The following is a 26,813-nucleotide window of genomic DNA, read 5'->3' as shown; positions in this document are numbered from 1 at the left end:
TAAAACTCTCGGACAAACTAAAACTTTCACACATATACACATTAAGCAGTTACACTGATGGTTAATAAGAGGCCGTGCAGCACTGGTAAACGAGGGAACGGCCTTATCAGAGCAAGAGTTTTAACTTTCCCATTCTTGGAATATGTGTCTACTGTACGTGAGCACTGAGGACACCTTCGCTCTGTTCCTCAGAACCCAGTTTGTTCATCGTCACTCTCCTCAAAGGCTTTGTTAGTTTGTCCTTCTGCGTTTTCATCATAGGGATTCTCCACACCGGTCGTTGCAGACTTCCTACAAACACACAAGGAATACAACACATCTTTAAGTTATGCGAGTTTCAAGCTAACATGGCGGATATAGGTCACAGTCTTAAGAGCAAACTTACTGTTTGCGCTCTTTGATACCAGAGAAGATGAGGTAGACGCCCAATAGTACAACGACTCCCATGACCACTCCAAACACCACCAGCCACACCTCCACCGGCTGCTCCACAGGAGGGGCCAGTGTTGGGATGATTCCCGCGAACTCCAGAGTCTGGTCATCCAATTGGAAGGCATCGTTGATTCTGGCTCGAGATAACCTGGGATCAATATTAAAATGGGTTAATTATTGCTCACATTTATTAAATGTCTCAACAGAAAGGTCACACAGAGTTTGACATTATTTTTAGCAGGAAGCGGTTGAAAGAGAATCCATATGTTAGAAAGGCTCTGTTAGCAGCTCTGTGAGCTAATTGTTGATGTTTAGCAAGTATTATGTTTATCATGCTCACTGTCTTGGTTTACTGTATAATGTTAGCATGCTAACATTTGCTAATTAGCACAAAACATAGTGCAGCTAAGGTTGTTGGGAATGTCAATAGTTTTCCAGGTATTTGCTCACATACAATTTTAAGTTTTGCCCTGACAATAGCGCTCGTTGTCTTGTTAAATCTTGAGTCTTTGACCAGCTGGTGGTTTGTTTTTTCTCTTATGTAGCACAAAGGAACTTAATCTCAGTTTCATTTGACAACCTTGGTGTTGTAAGATGAGAAATAAATGACCTTTGAACCTTCAAAATCTCATGGCAATCCATCTAACATTTGTTGAGATATTTCAGTTTGGACCAAAGTGGTGGACCAACAGACCAAAATTGCCAACCTTAGAGCTAGCATTACTAAAGATATTTAAAAACTCAATTAACTTGGCCCGTATAGCTGCTCAGGGTCAAACAAAAACGAGTATATTGCAGTCAGTGTTTTGGAAGATATTGTAAATAATCAAAATACACTTGAATAAAACTAGAGCCTCACTGTATGGCAGCAACCACAACATCCTTTGGGATAAAGTCGTTGGGAGTCTCTGTGTTTTTGACCATAAAGTAGAAGGAGATTCTTGGAGTCCAGGGAGTCGTGACCACGTCCTGTGCTGTGAAGGAGCCGCTCTTGTTCTCTTGGGCGTAGTACTGCCTCAGAGCATACGCAACGTTGGCCTTGAACAGGTACATCTCATTTTCATTCCAGGGATACTGAAACATATTGTAGTTGATTAGTATTCATTGTGTTTTCAAACAGATTGCAGTTCACAAATTAATTTCATGTATAGTTACATCATCTTCTAAGAATGATTAATAGTACTCACAGCTTTATCGCCCATGGCAGCCTTCAAACTCAGTCTCACTTTGATTTGATTCTCTGAATCTGTAAAAAGTCAAATCATGAATTCAGTGTGATAACTTGTGATTTTGTTTTGGCTAAACACATTTGTTGCTTCCCATTAGTCATATTTCATCAAGTCAAACGTGACAGGTGAAAGGTTGTCTGCCAGCAGATTGCAGCCATCACATGCATTCTCTTCAGGAAATGTATTGTACTTTCTAGGAAATTAGTGTAGTTTGAAAATGAAAACACAAGTGACTTAAGTCTGTGTTTTTTTTACTTCCTTAAAAAAAAAAAGCCTTTAGGGGGTTTTTCACATCAGTATCTGTGTCTGCTCAAAGAGTTTAAATTCCTGCGGGGCAGCTTTATGAATGTATCAAAAAGGGTTCAATTAATTGTGTTTGTTGTGGACTTAAACACAACATACACATGATATGTCAGTATAAATAAACTCAACCCATATTAGGTTGTGTGTGTCAAGGGAGTAGGTTTGATTTTGAGATTGGTGGGGACACAAAAGTGCTCAAAGGCAGCACTCCTGAAAGTTGACGTTTTTTTGCATTAGCAATCATAATTTCACGTCACGAGCATGACGTGAAATTATGATTGCTAATGCAAACACATGCACACTAGTAATACATGATGAGGCCTCTTAGAACACCAGACTTGATATACAGCTCTGATTTTAAAGCCACATGGGTGAAGCATTGCTATTCAGATCATCATCACACTAACATTTGTCACAGTGCTGAATCTCATGACTAACATATCCATCATTATTTAACCTCACCTGTGAATTTCCAGCCTCTTTCAGCTTCTCCTCCTCCTCCATCTCCTCCATCTCCTCCAGCTTCTCCTCCTCTATCTCCTCCAGCCTCTCTTCCTTCATCTGCTCCAGCCTCTCCTCCTCTACCTCCTCCTGCCTCTCTTATTCTCTTTTATTCAATATCTGTATTGTTGAGCCTCTACCTATACACCCTTGAAGTAAGTTACACTCTGACTCCTAAAGAAGTCTCTTATATCCAGTTTTCTTTTCTTTGACACCCTTCAAATCCTATACAGCACACACACACGCAAACACAAATGTAAATGACACCACTGATATTAAAATCCATCTAGCTGACGTGACCCGGGAAGAACAAATGCCGAACATGTTGACAACTTACACTCGCAGTTGCAGATAACATGCACTGCCTGTCGTCCGGTCCAACTACAGTAGCACTTTGCAGGTAGTGGTTCAATATGAACAAATCTTTTTTATGACTCAGGAGTAATGAGTCATCCCTACCCAATTCTACGCCCTTGGTGTGTGTTATTTGCTTTTCTAACCAAGTCATTAGTTAGAGGTTACAAAATCAATATCAACCACATCTGTAAAATGTAAATAAGGCTCCAGCACTGAGATTGTTAGCTTAGCTTAGCACAAAACCCAGAAACAGGGGGAAACCTAGCCTGGTTCTGTAAAAGGGTAACATTTCATCAAAAATCATTTTTACCATACAGACATGAGAAATATTCCTGTCATAAAACTGATTGTTATTTTAGTGGCGATAATCTTCAATATGAGTATCTTTACTCACATGGAGATGTTTCTGGGTTCCAGCCCACCATCCTGTTGTGTTTTGTGTTCTCTACTTTAAGCCAGTCATGAAGCTTTTGGAAATAGTCCAACAAGGGCGTGGCGTCCATCCTAACGTCACCGGATATCGTTTGCAAAGCCTTGGTCCAGGACTGGGACCTTCCCAGCTCTAACATCTCCCTAACAGAAAACATTGATGATAATAATGATGAGATGTATGCATGTGTACCACAATTACACAATAGTGTATGCCACACTCCTGTTTTAAAGAGGAACAGGAAGTCGTCCATACCTCAGCTTGGTTCCTGCTTCTTTGGAATCAGTAATGTCGCATGTAGACAAGGGTCCCGTATGATTGGCAGCATCGCAAAGCGCCTTTTGGAACTGAAACTGGTAGATGGTTCTTGTGAAGTACCTGCATTCACACACACAAATACACAAACACTCATGGGTGATGTCTCACAGCACAACTGGGGTGAAAGACCATATTTTTACACAACGGCCATTTCCCTCCAACTTGCTGAGAAGCTCAAATGTCATACTGCCTTGTTCCAGGTCGCAAGTCAAGTGAATAAGCAACTGAAAAATTATCCAGATTGGGAGTGTCTGACTTTACAATGCTGGCACAGAAGCTTTGGACCGAGATGGGCCAGAGCTAACTGGTTAGCATGCTAACTTCAGTAGATATCTCTACAAACCAATACATGGAAGTCTTAATGTGAAAACTTGTATTTCTTCACATGCTGTTGATAAGTTTTCTTTCATTTTTGAATGTTGTCACCTAAAATTCTTACATATTGCACCTTTAAAGTGTGTTTACAGGTCTTGGGGCATCATATGTACGAAAAGTGACTGACATCACTGAAGGGAATTAATCAGCTTACACGTAGCTTCCTCTGAAGCCACAAAAGGCTTTATACTACTTTTTTCACAGATGCAGTAGTACTCCCCAAGCCCTGCAATCACACTTTTATGTGTAAAATTGTTGGAGTTGCCCTTTAAGGTGTCTTGCTTTTATTTCCGTGAAGTGCTGAGCTTTCCAGCAGGAGTGTTACCTGATGAATGAATAGTCTCCAGACACATGGAACAGAGCGGGCGGGTCACAGTAGGTCTCATCTCTGGGGTATGGCTCCGCCACCCCGACCAGCTCCCTCCTGTTATGACAACAGAGAGTCAGCACTGACGCAGGCTGATGCTGTAACTATGGACCTGCAGCGAAGCAGCCGCTGAGGTTACACAACATGAAAAGTCATAATACTTGTCTGCGCTACGTCCACTCTTGATGTTGTGACCACATTTGATGACATCAATATTATTGTGAATTATCACGGGCTGCACAAGTTAACTGGCTTATTTAGAGATGCTTCATGTACGTCTCTGCTTACTTCATCTCCCACCACTGCTTCATCCATTCATCCTTGGGGATGTTCCCTGCGAACACCTGCCACCTCCACTCCTCAAGCATGTAGGTGAATGGCAGTGTGGCCACGATGGTGAGCGCCTGTTTCAGGAGGAAGTTGATCTCAATCTCTGCAAGGCAAAAAACACAAAGTAGTTGAAGATATATGAAGTGAAAAGTCAGGAAGCTTCTGGTCTGTAACTTCTCAACCAGAAGTTACAGTGGCTACAGGAAACGTTAGCAAAGATCTTGATCTGGCTAGAGCGTTCATTTGTTTTCAATAATTATAGAGAGGTAGCTAATCTTCTTGCTGATGGTCTTGTTGGCTTCAGTATTAAATTGAGACTGTTTCATAACCAGTTAAAACTTCCCTGTAGTACGTTAAAGCTTTCAACTGTGTCTAAAAAAGACATTGATTCCCCCTTTTCTTTTAACAGCCTACAGCCCTGCTGTGTCGCACTATTCTTTTCTGGGAACATTTCAGTGAGTTTACTGCAAGACCCAGAAGTGTTTAGCACTCATTTGACATGCTTTTTATGACACCTAAGTCCAACACTGTAGCTAAATGACAGTTTGTATAACAGTTAGCAGAGGGCCCAAGGTCATGTTATGCCTCTGGTGTCTGTAGTAAACAGGTGAAAACGGGTGTGACATCATCTATCCGTGTCATTCGAGGGCAGCAACTCAGACATATAACTCACACTTACTCTGATTCAGCAAGATCTTTAAATTAATTTGTCACTGATTTGCATGCAGCCCAGGACAACAAAGGCGAACCGTATTCTGATTTGTGATCTGGCCAACCAGATACAAGACAGTTGAAATGACAGTTATCTCATGGATATTGGATTGTTATTATGGAACGATTGACTATAGCAACCTGAAAGGAGAATTCAGTCATTTTCTACCAAAACTTCACCTGACTTTCCATTCATATGGGGGTGAGTAGAAAATGACTGAATTTGAATTTCTAGGCAAACTAACCCTTTATCCTTTACTTTGGTTTGATAATTGTCAGTGTTCTACATCAACAGCACCGTTCATATTAAACAATACATACGTTCATCATAATCAAAGTCAGGAGGTAGGAGCTTCAGGCTCTGCAGGTGTTTGGGAGTCGCAGCAGAGAGGGACATGATTTCTCCGACAGCCTCGTGGAAACCTTCGTTGGCTCCGTCCCTCAGGAGGTAGGTCAGGTTGCGGTAAGCCATCTGGTACTGGTTGTGACCCATCTCGTGGTGCACTGTGAGGAAGTCGTCCATGGTGACCTTGGTGCACATTTTGATCCTGAAGAAATCACAGGAGAACTGTTGTTGTCAGCAGTTACAGTGTTGGACACAGACATGGCACAATCATATCAGATATACTGCACCAATAAAAAAGTCCGCGCAATCACATGTTTCTGATGAGTCAGATGTAATGAGCACTGAAGCCCAAGTCCACAATAATAAATTAAGTCCGTGTCTAAGGACTGGAGGGTTTCATAAAGGATATCTTTGATTCTTTTTTTAGTAGATATAACCCAAGCTGATACTAGAGGAGCAATAATAACTGACTTTTGGAAAGAGTCACATTTTAAATTTGGACACTCAAACCTCAGAAAACACGAGTATTGGATCAACGATATGGATTAATATTTGACTTTGGTTATCTTTATCAGCAGGAAAGAATGACTCAGAGAGATTGATCAAGATCATTGTTCCAGCTAGTTAATATTTATGGCTCTCGTGTACTGATCTACAGATTACACTTCTCAACGCAGCACAAATACCCCTATAAATCATCTCACATGGAAATATGTTTTATGATGACACAATATAAGCTTTTAATCAATTGCTCATAAAGGTTTGCTCATGGAAGTTTTATTTTAGAGTCAGCATTTTCAATATCACAGAGTTGCCTGGATTTTCTATTTGATAATTGTTTCAGCATATTTATGTGTGGAGCTTTCCTACCTAAAGTCCTCTCTGTTTCCCATGTCCCAGGCGGTGGGGTGACAGACCACATTGCGTCCATCCGTAGGCTTCGTCAGCATGGAGTTAGTCCAGAAGTTTGGGAACATCTCATAAAGACCTACAGACATGAAGAACTTCTCTGCTTCTTTGAACAACTGAAGCTCTGTCCAGCCCTGAAATCCAATTTGACATTTGGTTTCAGTTCCAATATAAGTTTCTAATATTTAATTTCTTAATCACTGTGTGCACTACATTAGAAAGGTTGTTTTTGTGTTTCATTTCGAGTGTTTAATATACAAATAGGAGCAAAGAATCAACTAAAGTGCAGTGTACCTGTGCCACCATGGTGTCGGTGACGTCAATATCTTCTTTGCCAGGGTAGGGGGTTGACAGGGGGTACAGGTTGGTCCAGAATCTTCCCCACATGTCACCTGAAGAATCGACACAAAGGTGAGATTTTTTTCACTACGCGCCGAGCGGAAACTAAGATAATCTTCCTACAGCAGAGTTTAGTTACAATCCTTTCAGATGTTGTCATTATATTACATCTGTTTCACTCCTATCTGTATTTTTACATTTTAACAACTAAAAAAGTAAGGAAGTCACATTTTCCTGAAGGTCAGGTGTCTATCTTTACCAAATCTCAAAAACATAAAGAATTTAATGATTCAGAATAAATATATTCAGCTTGTTTCTCAAGCTGCCAGTCTGCACCCTCCTCTTCGATCAGTCATAAACAAACTGGTAGTAATATGCCGTGGACAGTAGAGGGAGCCAAACACAAGTTCTGGACTGGGATTTAAACTTACATCAACATCCAAATCCTAATACTCTTTATATCGTCACATTATAATCAATACCTATAATTCACTGCATGTAATGTAAGATGATATCATGACACTGTTGCACACCTGAGTTACATTGGCTGGAACAGGGCTTGAGTAAAAGATGTGAGTTTTAATATTGTGCAGAGATTCATGTTTAGTGGTGTGTGTGATCCTGGGGTGGTTATCAGTTATAATTAAAACCTCATAAAGTAAAGCCCTTTTCCCCAACACAAGACAAGGATCCCACCCACAATGCCAGTAAGCCTACGTTGGAGAAACAAAGTAAAGAGAGAAAAATAAAACCAGAGGTGCAAACAGGAAAGAGACAAAGAAAAGACCAACAAAATAATAATAATAATAATAATAATAATAATAATAATAATAAAAGAGGGACATCAAAATGACAACAAAAAAAGACTTGCATGCTCTATGAGAGGACAGAGAGGACAGCAAGTGAAGAATATAGACATTTACACATTATAAAACCATGATGAACTTCTGTCATAACCTCATCAAACAAAGAAAAGAAAAGAAAAGAAGAGAAAAGAGAGAAAAAAAGAAAATATATAGAGCAGTGTATGCAGCAGGGTTGATAGTTGTAGTTTGATGCCTCTGATCTGATTCATAGCTCTGAACAAAATCCTCCACATACCCAGCAGGTGGGCTGGCAGAGGTCCCTCTGGATCAATGTCCCCTTTGTAGACCTCCATCAGCCTGGCTCTCACATAGGCATGCAGGTCCTTGTATAGGGGCATAATCTGTGGAAAAAACAACAAATAATTGTAGTTAATCACTTTGAGATTGACATACAATCTACTAATAGGGACATTTATTAGACGTACTTGTTTGTATACAGCACGGACGTCCGTCATCAGCTCATCTCCGGTGTAACGGTACAGAGGGTCCTCATCAATGGTCTCATAGTTAGATCTCCAATATGCTCCATAGTCTTTAAAACCTGCAAGTGTGTATGTGTGTCAGAGGGGGTTAGGCTCACACTACCAGCTGTGTGTGTTCATCCCGTGTCCTATCAGACACTATAGCTCCATGATAACTTTATAAATATTTACACTTGGTTTTATGGGAGTGAAGTGCAGGATTTATGAAAGCTACATTAAGTTTCCAAGCAGAGTTAACAAGGACACCAACACTAAGGAACACTGTAGCTTCTGTCATTCACACACTAGAAACAGTCTAGAAAGAGTCTAACAACATCAAGTGGGATATTGTGTTTGAGATGCATCACCATTAAGTTGGGAAGCTTCGTTCTTCAGATCCACATAGTCTTCATACAGAGGCCTCATCCTCTTCCCCACCTCTCTCCTCCAGCCCTCCCACACATGCAGACGCTCAGCGTAGTCTCGGCTGTTGGCCATTACATGTTCCAGGCCTGTAAACAGACAAACACGCAAGTCAGATCGCATTAATGTCAGACAAATGTTTGTCTTTTCATCAAATCAGCAAAAAACCTGCAAGGAGGAAGTTAACACTCAAATAAAAATGATAGAGCAGAACAAAGGACATTTATTTGTACAGTAAGTACAGTATTTATACTATTTTATGATCATTCATACTGCTATTCAACTACATTTCGGAAAATGTTCTATATTAAACTCATTTACTGTTATAGATCGAACTACTCCACAGTATATAAAGTTGCTGAAATGACAACATGGAAATTTTACAGTGTTATAAAAAGTACCTTAAATTCATAATTGAGTAAAAGTAACGATATCATGTCAAAATATTACATGTATCTGATAGTCTTACAGTATCTGATATAAGATGTACTTAAGTATCAAAAGTAATTTTCTGGCAATAACTGTACTTAAGTATCAAAGTACAATTAAGTTAATTATACATGTTTACAAGTGTATACTGTATATACTGTATAATATGAGTTTATCGATGAAGTATCCGATCATATTTTTAGCATTTTTATGATTATCAGAGTGTTTTTTCTTCAGTTTTAGGCATTTTGTTGTTATGTTTTTTTAAGTACTGTACTTGAGTAAATGTATTCAGTTACATTCCGCCTGTGAAATGTTATTATCATTGACAATATACATGATAATTAAAGTACTCTGAATGGAGCCATATTGAATAAATAATAGTTTTGTAGTACGTTTCGCTACTGATACTTCTCAACTTTTACTTCAGTGAAATTTTGAATAAAGGACTAGATTACATATAAGGTCTCAGTACTTTTTCAACAACTGTATGATAGAGGTCTAAAAAATCCTAAAAAAGATCAAGTATCAAAGTAAATGTATTCAAAGTAAGAATACTAAAAATGGACAGTGCTGGATATAACTAGTATACAGCATTATTAGATTGTTAATAATGATGCAACAATGTTTAAGCAGCTGTTACTGTTGTAGTGGGTTCAGGTGGAGTTAACTACTTGACTACTTTACATTCAGTTGAATACTTTAGTCCAGTGGTTCCCAACCTGAGGGTCGGGCCCCTCCACAAGGCCACTTGGTCCATCTGAGGAAACTTGTAAAACTTATTTGTATTCTTTGCTGTTTTTATGAAACTGTCAAGATTTTACTTCTTTGACTTTCAATATTTGTTGAAACGAAACCGCCTTTAAAAAGGGGAAATCTCTTTTCGGTGGAACTGCTGACAGCTCATAGACATCTGACCTGTGACAAGAGACACCCAACAACAACAACAACCATGTTGTGTGATTTGGTTTTTTAAGGTTAAATCGTTAATTATAAACTGCTTTATCTGGCTGTGGCTGACAGTAGCAGGCAGCCACGTCGCCATAACCGGCTCTTACTAACAGAGTTTACCTGGCTCCAAAGTCTGGCAGTCAGAGGGGTCGTCCTTGAGACACACGGTCGTGGTGCTGTAGATTGTACTCATCTCACTCATGATCTTACTCAGCTGTGGGCAGATTTAAGAAGATTAAAGAAGATATTTTAAGACACATTCAAACACATAACTACAACAAAATGAAATTAAACATGGAGTAATTGTCTTACATGTGCAGCTTTATCTGGGGATAGGGCACCAGAGCCTTTGTCTTGTAGGGAGATGAGCTGTAATTTGATTTCTGGATCCTTGATCTGGTCGATGGGGAACTTCTCGGCCTCTTTTGACATCTGGGTGTAGAAATTGCCCCAAATTTGCCCCTCTTGTGCCTGGATAGAATGAAAACAGACAGATCAAATTATGTACATAAATCAGTAACTTACATCAGGTCTGTATTTTAAAAGTCTTCGAATGCTTACCAGTTTGTCTGAGGTCTCCTGACTGATGTCGGTGTTGTACGCCCATGATGCCAGCGAGTACTGGTACATTAGTTTGGTGGCATTCTCGTCGAACCTCTGCAGGAACTCCCTGGCTTCGGTCTCCACATCTGCCTGGGCAGAAACAATGCAGGACAGAGCCAGCAACGCTACAAAAATCCTAGAAGTCATCTCGGCTGCTTCTGCTCCATCCAGATGCACGCACTTACTGTGAGGAGGACGGGCACTGCACTCTGTTATACAGTTTCAATAACCTTCGCTGCTGCCTTGGCCTTTGGACAGTAGAGCCATAACTGAGGGTTTATCTGAGTTTTCATTTACAGATAGGATGTTAAGAGGAACAGTGAACAGTCTTGCCTTCAGTGTTACGCTTTGATACGTTATCAGCCGCAAAATAGACACATCATCCCTTTTAAAAGTTGAGTTATGTTTAAATCTAGTGAGTGAAAAAGTTGTGTACATCAACGTGATAACACATAGCTCAAAATCTTTTGGCATTAAATCAAAATCACAATACATTCAATGTGTCTACACAAGTGAATCAAGGCTGGTGAGTGGTAGTTAACATGTTCTCAAATGTGAATTGTGATGACCTCCCAAAATCATGTTTCTCTCATGGTTGAGCTGATGTAGCATATGTTGTGTTTTAGCCTCACATGAAATCAGCACATTGTCACAAATTAGTGCATGTTGCCTTTCAAATGAGTACTCATACAAGCATTCTGGCTTCACAGTTCTTCTGCTACAAGCTTTATTGTATCTGTATGTCTATTAATGTGATGTTAAAGGGGTTAAAGTGGACAAAACCTACCAAAATGATGAGCTTCCCTTAAAAATATAAGACAATATCTTAAATCTCCTCTTAAAACTTTTTTTATCTGTCTTAATAATTATTTTTCTCAACTGATGGATTATTTCATCTCATTGTATTTTTAAAGGGTCACTATGTAGTTTGGAAACAAAATTCAAACTCAGAATTCTTATATTTAATGAGGTAATAATACAAACTCAGAAATATTTATTTCCCCCCATAACTGAATAAACAAGCTGTTCTCAGATGAAGGTTAAGTCCCCAGAACACGATTTAAAGATAGGAAGGTGGCAGGGTCCGCCACAGATAAACAAAGTAAAGAAAGAAAGTAAGACTGTTTATTCAGATTATTCAGACATGAAACAAAGAGTTTGTTTATTTAGTTTGTTTAGGCATAAAAATCAGTCAATGAAGGTCTTTCTCTTCTAATTAAAATGTAATCCCCAAAACTACAGAGTGCACCTTTAATTTACCTTTTTATTTATTTATTTTAGTTTATTTATCAGTAAAAATAAAGTTCTTATGATCACTTATAATAACAGAAGAACTAATATATGATCTGAGCAACAATAATGTGACAACAAGTTTTGTGCTCATGTGCACTATCAATCGATTTTCTCCAAGAGTCATTTGTCAAACAAACATGACCCTTTGAGGATAGGAAATGTCAAGGAATCAGGAAACAAAAGCATTAGACGAGCCTCCAACCTCCTTATCTGCTGGAGGTGGATTTACCAGCAGCAGATAAAATGCAAGTCACGCACTGTTAAGCCCTAAATGCTGATAAGAAATCAGCCACGAGGGCAAGGTTTATTATTGAGATTTATCATCAACACCGAAAGGTTACTTAATACTCTCTCTCTCTCTCTCTCTCTCTCTCTCTGTCTCTCCCTCCATTAAACCATCAATAAACAAAAACGTTAAAATTATTCATTTAATTCACAAAGGCAACATATTTGTGTTTCTTGGTGTCGATCTTTTGTCTACGTTTCGTATTTCAGTGTATTTCCAAGTTAAAATAGAGGCTAAATGAATGAAAATAAATCAGATCAATCAAAGGAGTCCTCACCTTCTGTTTACCACTTTTGACATTCATAGTTGTTGTTTTTTAACTTTATTTATATATTTGTTCTTTGGCGTGCCACTATCCTGACTGATCAGAGCAGCAAACACACTGAGGGGAAGTTCACATGTTTAACATCCACAGGAACATCATGCAACAGCACCTTCCTGTGGAGATAGGTGGTACTGTCATGCTCATTAAAGGACAGACTCACATTTCTGTCTTACTGTAAAACAATACTGACATGCCCACATGAATATTTAAAGCTTTAATCTTTCTTTAATTGTTCCTCTTGTCCATACTAGCCATCTCCTGTGAGCCATAACAGTGTGACAAAGGGACAGCCCTTTAGCAGTCTGTTATCACCCACTGAGTGTATAAAGTTGCGTGACATCAGGTAACTCCCAGCATAACTCCAACAGTGTACACCTGACTGGAGGTCTAATCAGTTCACAGTGATTGACAACACCTGTGTGGGTGTGCCTTTAGTGTAAAGTAATTACACCTGTCACATAATTAAAGAGGAGTAAAATGTACAATATACTACTCAAAATCAGTTAGGGATATTGGGATATGTGTGCAAGAATTATCACAAAACACAAAACAGAAAATCAGATACGTCACAGAATAAACAAATAAAAAAATATCCCAATATCCCTTACTTATTTTGAGTAGTGTGTCACTGAAATGTAGTGAAGTAGAAGTACAAAGTTGCATAAAATGGAGATACATTAGTAGCTACAGTAAAATTACCTCATTTAGTTACTTTTCACCACTTCTGAACTCAAGTGTCAGTTGACTTCTCTGGACATTTGAGACATTACATGCCACTCATCAGCCGTGACACATAACACATAAATAGTCTAATTGGATTTAAAATGTCTCAATCATATAATTTAAAGGGGCACTGTGTAGTTTTGGAGAAGAAATGCAAACTCAGAATTTTTATATTTACAATATTAATGAGGTACTAATACAAACTCAGAAATATTCATCTTTTCTGTAACTGAATAAACAAGCTGTTTTCAGAGGACAATAAGGTCCCCAAAACACTGTTTGAAGCTAGAAAGGTGGCAGGGTCCGCCACATATAAACAAAGTAAAACAGTATGAAACTGTGTTGTCCTTTAAGGTCAGTTTGTTTATTCAGTCCTGAAAACAAAGAGAGTTTGTGTATTTAGTTTGTTTAGGCATAAAAAAATGGATGATCAATGAAGATCTTTCTCTTCTGATAAAAATGTAATCCCCAAAACTACAGAGTGCACCTTTAAAGTAATGATTAACATGTCTGACATTCATAACAAAGGTGAAAGAGGGTGAACATTTTCATGTTATGACTTTTACAAGAAACTAATAATATTGTTCATTCCCATTCATTTTAGTTTACTTTATTTGCTTTTTTTTGTAAACAAGAAAATTCAGGAAAAAACGTCAATAAAACTAAAATACATGTGAAGGTAGTAAGAAACCCATTACGGACTTATCTGAAAAAACCTCACCTCAGATAAAGAGAAAAAAAAAACAGTGTTAAATAAAACACATAACTTCTACATGCCCAATCACATTTTAAGTTATGAAAGCTGCTAATGGAAGACAACGACACTATGTTGACAACACAAGATCAGATAGTTCATCGTATAATCACATTATATTATTATGTTATTATCTTGTTGTTACACATTCTGCAGCTATAAATAAAGACATAACCAAAATTAGTTGTATCAAAACCTTTGTGACATCAAAGTACTTATGAGTCTCAGTTTGTAAGTAGACAAAGACATTGAATCAGTTACTAAGTACAAGTTTGTATTCCATAAATGAACTCCACGATATTTTAACGAGTAGTGTCCTCGAGATACGGTACATCTGCAGGTAAAGGTTTTTTACTTGTTTAGTTTTATGAAAAAGAACTTGAGACTTCAAAACAAAGAACTGTTTGAAACTTTGTGGCAAGTCTGCTTCCCTTTAAAGATAAAGGTGCATATTTGAAGAATGTTAATATCAAAGATAGCCAGTACACTTCAAGAAAATGGAGAATAATGTCATGAAGTTAGATGGGAAAAGTTATTGCCCAATATCATAGTAAAACATTAACATTAGCTTCATAGGCTGGTTATGAATAAGATCTGTATAATGTTTATCGTTTGCTGGGATGTAAATACTGACCATTTTACAACTTGTAGCAGGCTCGTCTTCTAGGCAGCTCAGAGTGAGGCCCGTGACAGGTTACTGTCAATCTGTGCTGCCTCAAATTCGCTGCAGCAGCAAGTTTATTGCGGACATGTCTATATACAGACTGAGCCTGGAGGCTATAGGCTAATCACTGTGAATGAAACACACAACAGCCAGGCTTAGCATCCTGGAAACTCACATTCAGCAAAAAAAAAAAAAAAAAAAAAAAAAATCTGTTCACTGGACATCGTTCAGCTACAGTATGGGCTCCTGCTGTTATGAACTCTGTAGAGAAAGTTGAATGTAGAGACTCAATGTTTGACCAGGTGGATGAAGTGCATCACAACACATACTGTTTCCTGTAATTCTGCTGTATTACATTTTATTTTGTATTTTTAATTACACATTAGTGAGTTTAAAACTGTTTGTGAGTGAGGAAAACAAATTTAACAGAAATCTCCTGATTGTGTGCTTATTGTGTTTGTGATGTTTATCATGGCCCAATATCACCTGCGCCTGTGATAATCGCACCTGTTACATAAACTAGAAGTATGTTGGTTCATCTATGGATGTGGTGACATCTTTATTTTTTGGTTTGGAGTCTGTGTAACCCATAGATCCCAAATTGATTTGAAATGGTGTTAATAACAGCCTTTTTTAAGCGCACATCCTGTCTGAGGTGGGTACAAGAGGTCTACCTTGCCTTGAGGGTGTAAATGACGTCTTTTCAAATCAATTTAGGATCTCTGACTTCGCATTAGAATATTATCAGCAGTGCACAAACTCTTCATGTTACACAAATCATTGTTGAGTTCCTACACATGTTATTATTTTCTGGAAGTCCATCACCAAAGTTTTCTAAAAGGTAGGTTGACAACTGGCTGAGAGACGGTTTTAGTGCTTGTTTTTTACTAACAAACAGAAAAGTACAACATGGCAATGCAGATAACAAAAATATATCATCTTAACACAAAATATACATTTCTTTATAGCAGGATGTTACGAATACAACGTCCCTCTGCCCTCCACTTTGGTCTACACTATAGTGATTAGTGATATAGTGATTGTCTACACTATAGTCCAGAATATTTGGATTGAAATTGTACTTGCAAAGGGTCAAATATAGAATAATTTAGCAATTTATGAGGAAAAAGTGTGAACTTAGTCCACTCTGTCTTTATATTTTTTTCTTCAGTGTCATTCCTCCAAGCTTCGACACTTTCAGATAAAACATGGGAATGAGAAAATAACGGTGCATAAAAAAATGGTAATCCGATCTTTCAGCAATGCAGGATTTTCAGGCCAAAACATGTATCAATCCATTTTGAATCCATGAATTTAAAAAAATCATGTTAATAACTAGTTTGTTGACATTGGCATTGTGACCTCATCGTTTGGGGTCCAACAGATCCCACTGCTGCGTCTGCAAAATAATGAAAAATCAACCTTTTTAAAAAGAAAATAGTAATTTTTTCTTTCCTTTTTTCTTCTTCTGAATATTTGAAAAGTATGTAGAGACATTTAAGGAGTAACTCTCCCTTTTGACACAAAACATGTCACGCACAACTGACGAAGGTGACAACATACAGAAATGACCACAAACCATTGTTATCACAGCAGATTGTGATATTTTTGTATGTTTTATGTGTTAAAAATAGCCAAAGATATGATTCTTTTGTTTGCCACAAAGTTATTCTCATACAAAGAAATGTATAATATTTTATTCTTCGAGGTGGTGTTACACATATCTGAGGTTTAATAGATCAAACTGCTACTCAGACCCCTTAATAACAAGCTGTGTGCCTATAAAACTCCAAATTCAAAGTTTTAAACCTGAGCTCTTTGAACAACAAACAGGAGTAAGGTATTATTTTATTATAAGGTATTTTAAATGTTGCTTCGTTAGTGAAAGCCTGCAGAAACATCACAGCTTCCCGATTATATTGGCAAATCAAATCCCAAGACTTTTTTGAGTTATATTGGAAATTTCATGACTAAAACTTCCTGAAATTCTCAAGTTAAAGTAGATTTTGGTTGCCTGCTCCTTTGAATGTATTGCATAGATCAACTAATCCAGGGGTTTGCTTCTCATGTGCAAATGCCTGATACTGAACCTCATTCTGAAGTATTTAATATATCTTAAACTGTAACCTGATCACCCACATCAGGGTTAAACAGCAGACTGGTTCTCATCTCTGTAATGAATGACTCCTCTGTCAGGTTGTCCTGACATGATAAGAAACTTGATTTTGCCTCTCTGCACACATCCACATCTTTTACCTCAGTATTCTCTCTCATCCTCTCAGCCTGCTCACTGCTCAGGCCACAGAGCCAGGCTGCATCAATCCCCTCCACAAAACAACCACAATAAGACCGGAAAGAGAGGACACGTCTAACAAAATAAAAGCCCAAAGCGTGCAGACCAGATCAGAAACTAAAGGCGTGTGGTAGAAAGGAGCCTCTTCAAGATGGTCTGTGTTTAATCGTTTCTGAGTTTATATCAGTTTCGCAGAGCTCAGTGTTATTTTTTCGTGCTTCTACTTCATCCCAGGTTCTTATTCTGAAATTTCCGAGCGGTGCTTCCTTTTCGCTCCGGCTGGCTTGACGCTGCACGGAGGCAACCCATGATCGCAGACTCAACACGCATCCTCACACCACTGACCTGAGCTTAGCTGTGTCCTGCATGTGTGTGCATGTGTGTGCGTGTGTGAGCGGGAGTGTGAGTGATCCCCAGAAACCAGCAGCAGGATGGAGGATCTCAAGGAGAACCTGGGAACTTTGGATTGACGCCCGGGGATAACGCGCGGCTCGGCCTGAACCTCACCGGGGTTTCTCGTGGATTTATATATTTGGATGTTGTCTGTTTCCCCCTTTTCCCTTTTTCTTCTAGGCAGTGGGAATTTACGCTTGGCTTACAACTCCTCTATTATTTGTGGCGTGCAAAGATGCCATTCGCCAAAAGGATTGTGGAGCCGCAGCTTCTGTGCAGGCACCAGATCCCCAACGATGAAGGTCTGCTTTTCGAGGACCTGTGTGCCATCAGTAACGTGGTTCTGTCCCGGACCTTGCGACAGCTGTCCGACCTGGCCCGACACGCCTGCTCCTTATTTCAGGAGCTGGAGAACGACATCATCAGCACCAACCAGCGGGTCTGGGTCCTCCAGAACAAAATAGGCCAGATACAGCAGACCGCCAGTGCCCTAGACCCTAAAAAGGAGGCAGTGCGTAAGTAGAACACCACAAGTGTATAAACCCAGTGTTTAAAAAAAAAAAAAAAAAATTAGAAGAAGAAGAAGAAGAAAAAAAAGAGGAAGAAGAAATCCTCTTCTGATTTTACACTTGAGCAATGTGTGATTTTTATTCATTCACGTCTAACATGTTCATGCTTCGAAGGGCGCCCACCTCAAAATTATTTTTACCCAGCTGCACGCACGCATGCACGCGGCCGCGCTCCCCCCCCCCTATTGAAATGTGTCACACGGTTGCATTTGCACATTTGGCCATCCAGTAACATCGAGACGCGTTTTCACAGCGCAGGGTGCTGTTGACTGCTCATTCATTTGGCGGTCCAGACTCGGATGTGTGTGTGCGTGTGTCGACGAGGGAGTGGGGACGTGTGTGTGTGTGTGTGTGTGTGTGAGAGAGAGTGTGTGTGTGTGAGTGTGTGTGTGTGCGCTCACAGGCAGCGCGCGGAGAGGAGCGGAGGGGCGTGTGTTGCCGCTGCATTGGCTCAGCATCGCAGTCTCGTTACTGCGGGTAGCGCACACCTGAAGCATGTTCGGGCGGTGCGTTCAGGGCCACAAAAAAAGGGGGGCCGCCTCGCTCGTTCGGGGTGTGAATATTTCAAGTTCAGCGTGGAGGGTGTGTTAAAAAAAAGCCTCTTTTTTTGAGACGTGTGTGTGTGTGCGCGTGTGTGTTGGGGGGGTTTTTCACAGGCGACTCCCCGTGCGCCAAACCCACCCTTTCCACATGCAGCGGCACCAACACAGCATCAATAATGAATCCAGATGTCGGTGTTGCGGGGGTAAATATGGACAGATCGGGACTAGATCTTCAGGGTATCGCTTAAAATCGCCTCACGTGAGAAATAAGCCCGATTGGCATCAATGAGAGACGCTGCAATTCAATGTAACAGCGCGTTCTGTACGGCAGCTACATATTATTTATGTCCTCTGCAGTCCCTTCAGTGTGAGGCTTTTCATTCCAGACGATCCCTTTTAGTGCTTTCAGTCCGATTGTGTGCAGCTGGATTCATCACCGCTGTAGGTTATAATCTGGGACAATCAAAGAGCATTTTGGGGCCTAAAGCTACTGTAGGCTCATGCACTCCCTCTTTAGATTCACCCCCCAACCCCCAACAACACACACACACACACACACACATCAGAGCATATGTGTCAGCGAGGATGTCTTCATTGCATAAAACAGTAGGCTTGTTACTGTTTTGCTCTGTTTACTGCTGCTGTGTGAAGGATTGTTTGCATTTCGTCCAGCAGAAAGGGACACACTTGTGTTTCTCATGCTGAATCTCGCACTTCAAAAGTCTCCTCACGCAAACACTCACTCACTTCTCGCTATTCTGAACTCCTTAAACCTGCCAGCAACGATAAACCCAGAAAACCTGCCTGTCTGTTACACCTGTTGTGCTCAGAAAACCCTGAAATATTGATTTGTTGAGTGGATTGCGCCTCCACATCCCTGCAGCCAGTCGAGACATACAAGATAAGTATCACATAGCACATGCTTTTCCATGAGTTTTGTGAATCTTGAACCAAAAACTAGTGAGCTCACCAATTAGGACATCTTTTGAGTGAACGCTTTTTTCTCGAGGCTGTTAGATAAATCTAGTGGGTTTCCCAGGTAGGAATTTAGAAAGAAAAAAAAAAAAATGAAATTCTGATACATGAAATTAAACTTATTTTTCAGAATTTTCTCTCATATTTTCTTCTCTCTCGTGAAAAGTTGTAGTTTTTACCTTTCAGACCTCTATATTCAAAAGGAACCATGCAAGAGGTTAAAATCCCCCCTTATAAGTGTGTTGTCAATCAAAAATGTAGTCTGAGGCCTTTATCAGACTCTCAGCACAAACCAGTTTTTTGGCAGAAAAACTGAAAGTCTGTCCTGCGAAACACATGAAATGCAATTTTTGCCAATGGGATCTAAGCCACAGTTGGCGGCAGTCTGAAATGAAATCTGTTTCGGATTTCTACAGATACGTCTCAGTGTGGACGCTCTGGCCGCTCAAATCAAATTTTTTCAGTGTCTTTTGTTGTCTTTCTCAAAAGTCCTGTCTTCTCAAAATGAACAAATGATTTGTAAATGCAAAACCTCTGAGGGGAATCTAAAGTGGACAGAATCCAATTTTCTGTAAACACAATGGATTAAAGATATAATAAATAATGAATTAATATTATAAATAAAATTTATTATTATTATTATTATTATTATTATTATTATTATTATTATTATAATATGTAGGAATTCTGCATTCAAATATTTTAAATCAACTTGAACTTTGTTATGTGTTTTGTCCCAAATGTCTCCAACGATGTTCAAACTCAGAGAATTCCTCAAGTTTAAACAAAGCTGATTTGGCCACCTGTAGCTTCTTCCGGGATAGGGCCAACAAAACTAAACTCAACATAGATCAAACTTTAAAACCTTACCTCATCTTTGAACATTTGTGCCTGAGTCACATCAGATAGATTTTCATCAGCAGTGGTAGTTGTTTGATGGTGTATTCCCCACAAACGAAGCGATCATTTGTGTTTATTTGGGTAACTCACGCAGTGTTTATTGACCCCAAAACAGCCAGATTTCTTACTACATTAGCCATAAGCTAACGTTAGTGAGCAACCTGCTGCAGTCAGGTTGATAAACAGGAGTGAAGATAATCCATTTTTTAATCACAAACGTTAAAAAGTAATCTCCGAGCTCTCCTTCCGTCGCTAAATGGCTCCAAGCAGAATCCGATGTGTTAATTCTCCAGAGGGTTTGGCTCTGCACCCGACTCTCTAGGCAGCTCTGAGCAGCTGAACAGCGGCTTTTCCCAGAACCCGGCCAAGTGTTAGTATCCAGACTTCACAACCCACCTGCATGGGTTGCTTTGATAACAACATCGGCGTCATTATCTATGTACGCTAATGGTGTGGCTATCCAACACATAAGAATGAGAAATGGAGATCCATCATCCCGCTCTCCAAACAATCAAGCTGTCACGTCGCGAAGCAGATCATTTATTTCAGTGTGACTACCAGTGGACGGTTGCTCTCTGTCTTGTCTGCCATAATGCTCTGCTAGTAGCCGCCTGGATTCTGCTCAACCTGTCTGACACACTTCCCAGAGCGTCCTGCCTTTTGCAGAAAACTGGTTTGAATTGTATCAAATTTCATGTGATTTTTGGCTGTCTGGACTTTCTATAATTTATCTGGGTACAGTCTGAAATGCAAAAAAAACAGGTTTGGGCCGGCAGCCTCAGACATGTCCACCATTGGCCAATTGACATGTCACTGCTTGCATCCATTTTTTTTGTTCTATTTAGATTGTAACAGTACGATTCAACAATTATCAATCATATGTGGTACAAATGTCTAAAGGTTTGGTGATACAACATCTGGGATCTTTATACTAATTTGTATTTTGGCTGGTAGATATTTCATTCAACACATTGTGGAGGGAAAATAAGATCAAATAAACCTTTATTAATCCCACATCAGGGACATTTGCAGTGCTACAGCAGCAAAGGGGATAGCGTAGTAGCAAAAAGCATCAGTAAAAAAGAAAGATATAAAAGATAAGTAAACAGACTCAACAATTGAATTCACATTATTGCACATAAATATTGATATTGCGCAGTTTAGTATACAAAATGAAAATACAAGTAAAATGAAAATAAACGCAAAATTGAGAAAAGACTCTTTGGTTGTCTGTGTGGGACAGGGAGAGTCTGAGTCCTCTGTAGACCAATGCTCATACTTGGATGCCCACCAAAGTTTTGCTATTTTTATTCAGCTTTCAAAAGGGCTATTATCTTCTCTCTTGCTCTCAAATGGCAGCAATAACCCTGAGGAGCTGAATATCTCAGTGTGTACACACAGACTGAGATAAAATGTCAGTGACAACAGAGTTATCCTCACTTCAGTGTAGAGTGTATCAAGATTCAAGGCAGTCAATATGGAGCTAACTTGGATTGATCCTGAACATGGCAGTAGGCCGTGTTCAGATGGTGTTGAGACAGTTTTGTCTGTCACATTCTTGGAAAACAATGTGTTGTGTTGGATATCCATCCAAAACTTGTTTGAACAATCTGTTCTAGTAGTCATCTTTGAGCACTAGCAGTAGTAGCAATAGTAGCTATCTATCGACACACGGTGTTAACAGTCAAAGAGTCAAGTATAGTGCAACTTTCAGCTTGTTTGATGATTTGTTTCACTTTATTGCAGTGGTGCAGGGAAATATACATGTTTCTTCCAATTCAAGTCTACATCATCATTTATTTTCTGATACCTAGCATCAAGTCTCAGATCATCAGTGCTAAATTTAGGAGTTAATACTTTGGTAAAACCAAACATATAGCGGGATCCCTTGGCACAAAACTAAATTAAATGATCTACTGATATCCAGATTGTTTCTTAATTGATTGTCATTAAAAGTCCAGTTTGCAGGATTTAGTGGCATGTAGCGTTGAGGTTACAGATTGCAACCAACTGAACACCCCTTGTCTCACCCTCCCCTCCGGTGGCATGAAGGGCCCTATTCAGAGCCAGTGTTTGGTTTGTCCGACCCACGCCCGCTGTAGATGAAAGGGCTTATTGTGAGGTACTGAAAACTCAACTATTCTTAGTTTCAGGTGATTATACAATAATGAAAAGTTAATTATGAATATAAGATGCCCTTAAAGGTCGAGTGTGTAGGATTTAATTGTTTGGCATGTAGTGAGGAATGCTGGTTATAGTTTTAGTGCCGCTTTGGGTATCTACGGTGAAAAAGATATCAAATTTGTTGTTACAGAAGTCTAAGAAGACTAGTGAGTATTTGTATTAGGGGGCTGTGGCCAGAGAATGTCCTGCACTCTTGCTTTTAAAGATAATAATTAAGCGGCTGTCAAAATAGTGGCAGCATGGTTTTCTGTTTATCGACTGGTTGAGTGGTAATTGTTTCAGCGGTACTTTTCTTTAGGACTATGTATCATCACAGCCAACTGATGGCTGACCACCGTCCCAGCATTAGTCAGACATTAGACCCTAACATCATGAGAACAAAACCTCTGACAGGCTGCAGTCACTGGACCCAGAAGCTGTTGCTTACCTCCAAACACCAAAGACTTGTTTGGTTTTTCTACGTGTTACTGTAAGAACACAATACACATGTGGTGATCGTCCCACTTTTCCTCTAGCGTCAAAATTTTAGCTTTTTATTGAACCATCTTGACAACTATCACATAGATTGCTGATTGGTACAGACACTCATGTCCTCCAGAGGATTAGTTGTTCGAACTTTGATCAGCTAGTTGCATCATCAAGTCAAAATATGTTACATGTTAAAAATAGCAAATTTAGTTATAATGCACCTTTTGTCTGGTGTGACCGGGAGGCTAGAATTGAGTGGTAACCAACAACACAACAACTGCACGGCATCCGTTGCTCAGTTTCTGGCCTCGTTATTTGTCGTTGCATAATTATATTTTGTTGCGTAGATTAAGCTTAATTACTTACATGTAAAACTCTGCTAATACTCGTGAGTTCAGGGGCAAAATTACACACAGCATACACCAACTCATGGCACTGCACGCATGCATGCACACGCGCACACACACACACACACACACACACACACACACGGTGGAATGGATTTTAATGTGAAAATATTGGTCTGCAGCAAATATATTGTTCTGCTCTGGCAACACTGGCTTTTCCTGGTATGCCATTAAAGCAAATTTGACTTTGAATTTGAATTTGAGAGAGTATGGCCTGTGGCAGCGGGGGGACTGCTCTATCTCACTAGTCTGCATAGTAACAGGAGAGAGAGGGAGGCCTGCTTTAACCTTTCAGCTGAGTCAATCTCTCTCTCTCTCTCTCTCCCTCGCTGGTCATACGTTTTAACTCGGTATCTTTTCTAGAAGAACCAGCATTTTCTTTTGCACGCATCATACTGTTGAAACTGTTTGTTGTGGACCAAATGAAAAGAGAGGAGGATAGAGAGAGACTGAGAGCCAACAGTGCAGTGTGTGAGCCTCAGTGGTGTGGAAGTAAATGTGTTTTTTTCTGTCTCTCACTTGCAAACACAGAAAAGCTCCCGCAGTAAAAGCAGATGTAGAGACATATTTACCAACTTTATATTGTGCATCTGGCCAACAGGCTCATTCTGTTCAGTGCTTGTTTCTCCGTGTGGTTCACGGATCTGATTTCAACCACACAAGGCAGGTTAGGATGCACTCTGTCCAGGCACATCTTGTCTGTCTCACACCTAACCACACACACACACACACACACACACACACACACACACACACACACACGTATCTCACACCAAGAGCATCAATTCAGATGTTTTCCAAATCCAATATGTGTGATGATTTATGGGCTCTTGTGTGTCTCTCACAGCTTCTTCAATGTCTCTGCCTCTGCCTCCATCTGTCTTTCTCTCCATCTATGCATATCTGTGTCCATTCTCCTCCTCCTCCTCTCCATCCATACCTCTTCCCTCACTGGCCTACTTTCCCCACCATCATCTGCATGGAGAGACTTCTGCCTCTTGACAGCATATTTAATGTTTAATGCACTTTGATTTCCACCCAGACACTTACAAGCCTGAGAGGAGAGGAGGAAGAAAGTTTAATAACAGAGTGAAAAGGGGAGAGACAGAGAAAGATAAGGGAAGGCCATGGTTGTAACGGCTTCTGATGTGAAAGGAGAGGAAAAAATACATTCTGAAAATGGAAAATGTTGACAAGAATATTAAAGAGAAATGCCCCTTTTTTTGTTTCAACATGCCAACACAGTCTACAGCCATGCTAGCCATGTCACGCTGCTATTTAACAAGTAATGTTTACCATATTCACAGTACTCGCTAATTAACACCAAGCACTAAGTACAGCTGAAGCTGATGGGAATGTCATTTTTCCAACTATTTATAACCCCCAATTAGATTTGGTAGAGTTCTGCCATGACATTAATGGTGCTGTCATTATGGATGGGAAAAAATACTGATATGGAAATATATCATATCGCTTCATCTTGCAATACACTAACGTCAAACATCCATATTTTTATTGAAACAATCAGCTGTTCTCAACAGATTCCCCTAGAAATTTGACTTACCAGAGTCACTACTTCATTACTCCTTGTGGTGTAAACTACTGAGATTAATTTACACAGAATTTAGCAAGCCGTCCTGCACTTCAGTTTGACAGTTATTGTAATGTAACATTAGACGATTGTCTTTCTATGTATCAATTATCGCAGAATAGTTGTATGTGTCTTTTACAGACATTATAATGGTGATATATAGGTAAAAAGCTTTTTGGGCTGCATGGCATTTTTTCGTTAGAGTACAGAGAGTAGCTACTGGGACAAATTGGCATCAAGGCTGTTTGACAGCACTGAATCAAGCTCTCCCATGTATTCTTGCTCACAGACTGTCAGCTGTAGCCCAACAGTAAATAACAGGCGCTACAGGGACGCTCAGTTCTTACCAATAGTTGGCCTTAAGCACAATACTCAAAAAGTTTCATCCCCTTCATATCTTGTGCAACTTCTATGGCACTATGCTCATTAGATTTTCAGATTTTATTTGTACATTTTAGCCTGGGGGGGTCCAAGCCCTTAGGAGTAGTTTTGATGTAGAGGCCATCATCTTAACTTCAATAAGAACCATTAGGCCAATTTTTTAAAAGAGACCATTCATTCACGTGGGCAGTGAGCCACTCTGCCATGGTAGGACACTGACTTCTGTGTTCACTGGATGAGCAGCTTTAACTAAAGTGAACAGACACCTCATTTAATGTTTAATACATGCATGGGAGTATCCGAGTGAAAGTGGCTCATCCTCTGGTGAGCATGAATGTACTCATTAGTGTGATTAAATGATTGCACTAACACAGCATATATGTTGATCATTTTGAGACAATTCATCAACTGTGTAAAGATAACATGTCAAAAAAAACATTACATATTGATCAAGAAGACTAAAGTTGGGGCAATCTTGCCTTCTATCTCTGTATTTATTACCCATCTTGTTTCGTTGTGTTTATAAAGACAGAGTAAGAAAGAGAATCACACAAACTTCCTCGACTAAATCAAAGCATATGGTCAGCATATGTCCACTTAGGTTACCACAGAAACATGTGGGCATGACATGTGGGGAGGTCACGAGAGGGATGTGATGACATTGCGTGCGCAGAGATGTAAACCTACACTGTTGCACATTTTATTAGTATGAGCACAAGACAACAGAGCACCCAGCTGCAGCTCTGCTTGATTTACACACAAACACTACTCTCTAATGTCATGGAGAGTAAAAATCATCACTACAAATTTTCTGTTCTCATGGCCCAATTACCTCTATGCTAATTTTGGCTAAAGCCTCATATACAGTAACACACACACACACCAAGTTGACATGCTTTCAGATACAGTAAGCCTTCCACGACCGGCAGGTTAACACTCACATAGCAATTCACACAAACACACTTGCACATGAAAACACACTCGCACAAGGGCATCGCATGCACACACAACCCGCTGAACTCTATCGAGCCTCTTCTTTCGGTCTCTCATGTTATCATTTGAAATTCCGCTTTAAGTGCCCCTGTCTCTGTTGCTGTTGCAGCGTGTTATAAAACATGCATGCAGTGCAGAACCGCTTGGTCTGTACATCACAGCACTCGGCCGGCTGGATGGCTGGCGTGCTGGCTTTGTGGAGATGATTCCCCGTCTGTGAAAGCTGGCCTCTGGCTTTTTTATGTTGTTGTAGTTCTGCTATAGCTGAGCAGCTATGCCAGAGATAAACAAAACCACCTCAAATTTTGGCTCGTATCATCAAGGACGGAATATTGGCCCTATGCAAACTGTGTGGTAAAATACATTAACATGAAAACAGGTACATGTATCAT

At 39.7% G+C, this 26,813-nt stretch overlaps 2 protein-coding genes across 5 annotated transcripts in view; one reads left to right on the top strand and one right to left on the bottom strand.

The window, feature by feature from the left end:
* Positions 1 to 188: 188 nt before the first annotated feature.
* Positions 189 to 10,827, bottom strand: ace2 (angiotensin I converting enzyme 2; the record flags this gene model as incomplete). The annotated part of the gene is made up of 17 exons (XM_084361711.1): positions 189 to 291; positions 386 to 580; positions 1,292 to 1,506; positions 1,620 to 1,678; positions 3,217 to 3,395; positions 3,508 to 3,630; positions 4,271 to 4,369; positions 4,601 to 4,745; positions 5,675 to 5,901; positions 6,570 to 6,742; positions 6,903 to 7,000; positions 8,049 to 8,154; positions 8,239 to 8,354; positions 8,643 to 8,786; positions 10,198 to 10,291; positions 10,390 to 10,548; positions 10,639 to 10,827. 17 exons carry the CDS (start codon positions 10,825 to 10,827, stop codon positions 189 to 191), a joined length of 2,424 nt encoding a protein of 807 aa, XP_084217837.1.
* A 6,509-nt stretch (positions 10,828 to 17,336) lies between these two features.
* The window catches only part of nhsb (Nance-Horan syndrome b (congenital cataracts and dental anomalies)), a 56,219-nt gene continuing 46,742 nt past the window's right edge, over positions 17,337 to 26,813 (top strand). For all 4 annotated transcript variants that reach the window (XM_084359783.1, XM_084359784.1, XM_084359782.1 and 1 more), the window contains exon 1: positions 17,337 to 17,926. In XM_084359783.1, the coding sequence (XP_084215909.1) occupies positions 17,647 to 17,926 (280 nt within the window). In that variant the 5' untranslated portion in view covers positions 17,337 to 17,646. The remainder of the gene's footprint in view (positions 17,927 to 26,813) is intronic.

This window comes from Pagrus pagrus (genome assembly GCF_965226575.1).
Source record: "Pagrus pagrus genome assembly, chromosome: 1".
Lineage (NCBI taxonomy): Eukaryota > Metazoa > Chordata > Actinopteri > Spariformes > Sparidae > Pagrus > Pagrus pagrus.
The sequence above is the reverse complement of the archived record's forward strand: the minus strand, read 5'-3'. Positions and strand labels throughout refer to the sequence as shown.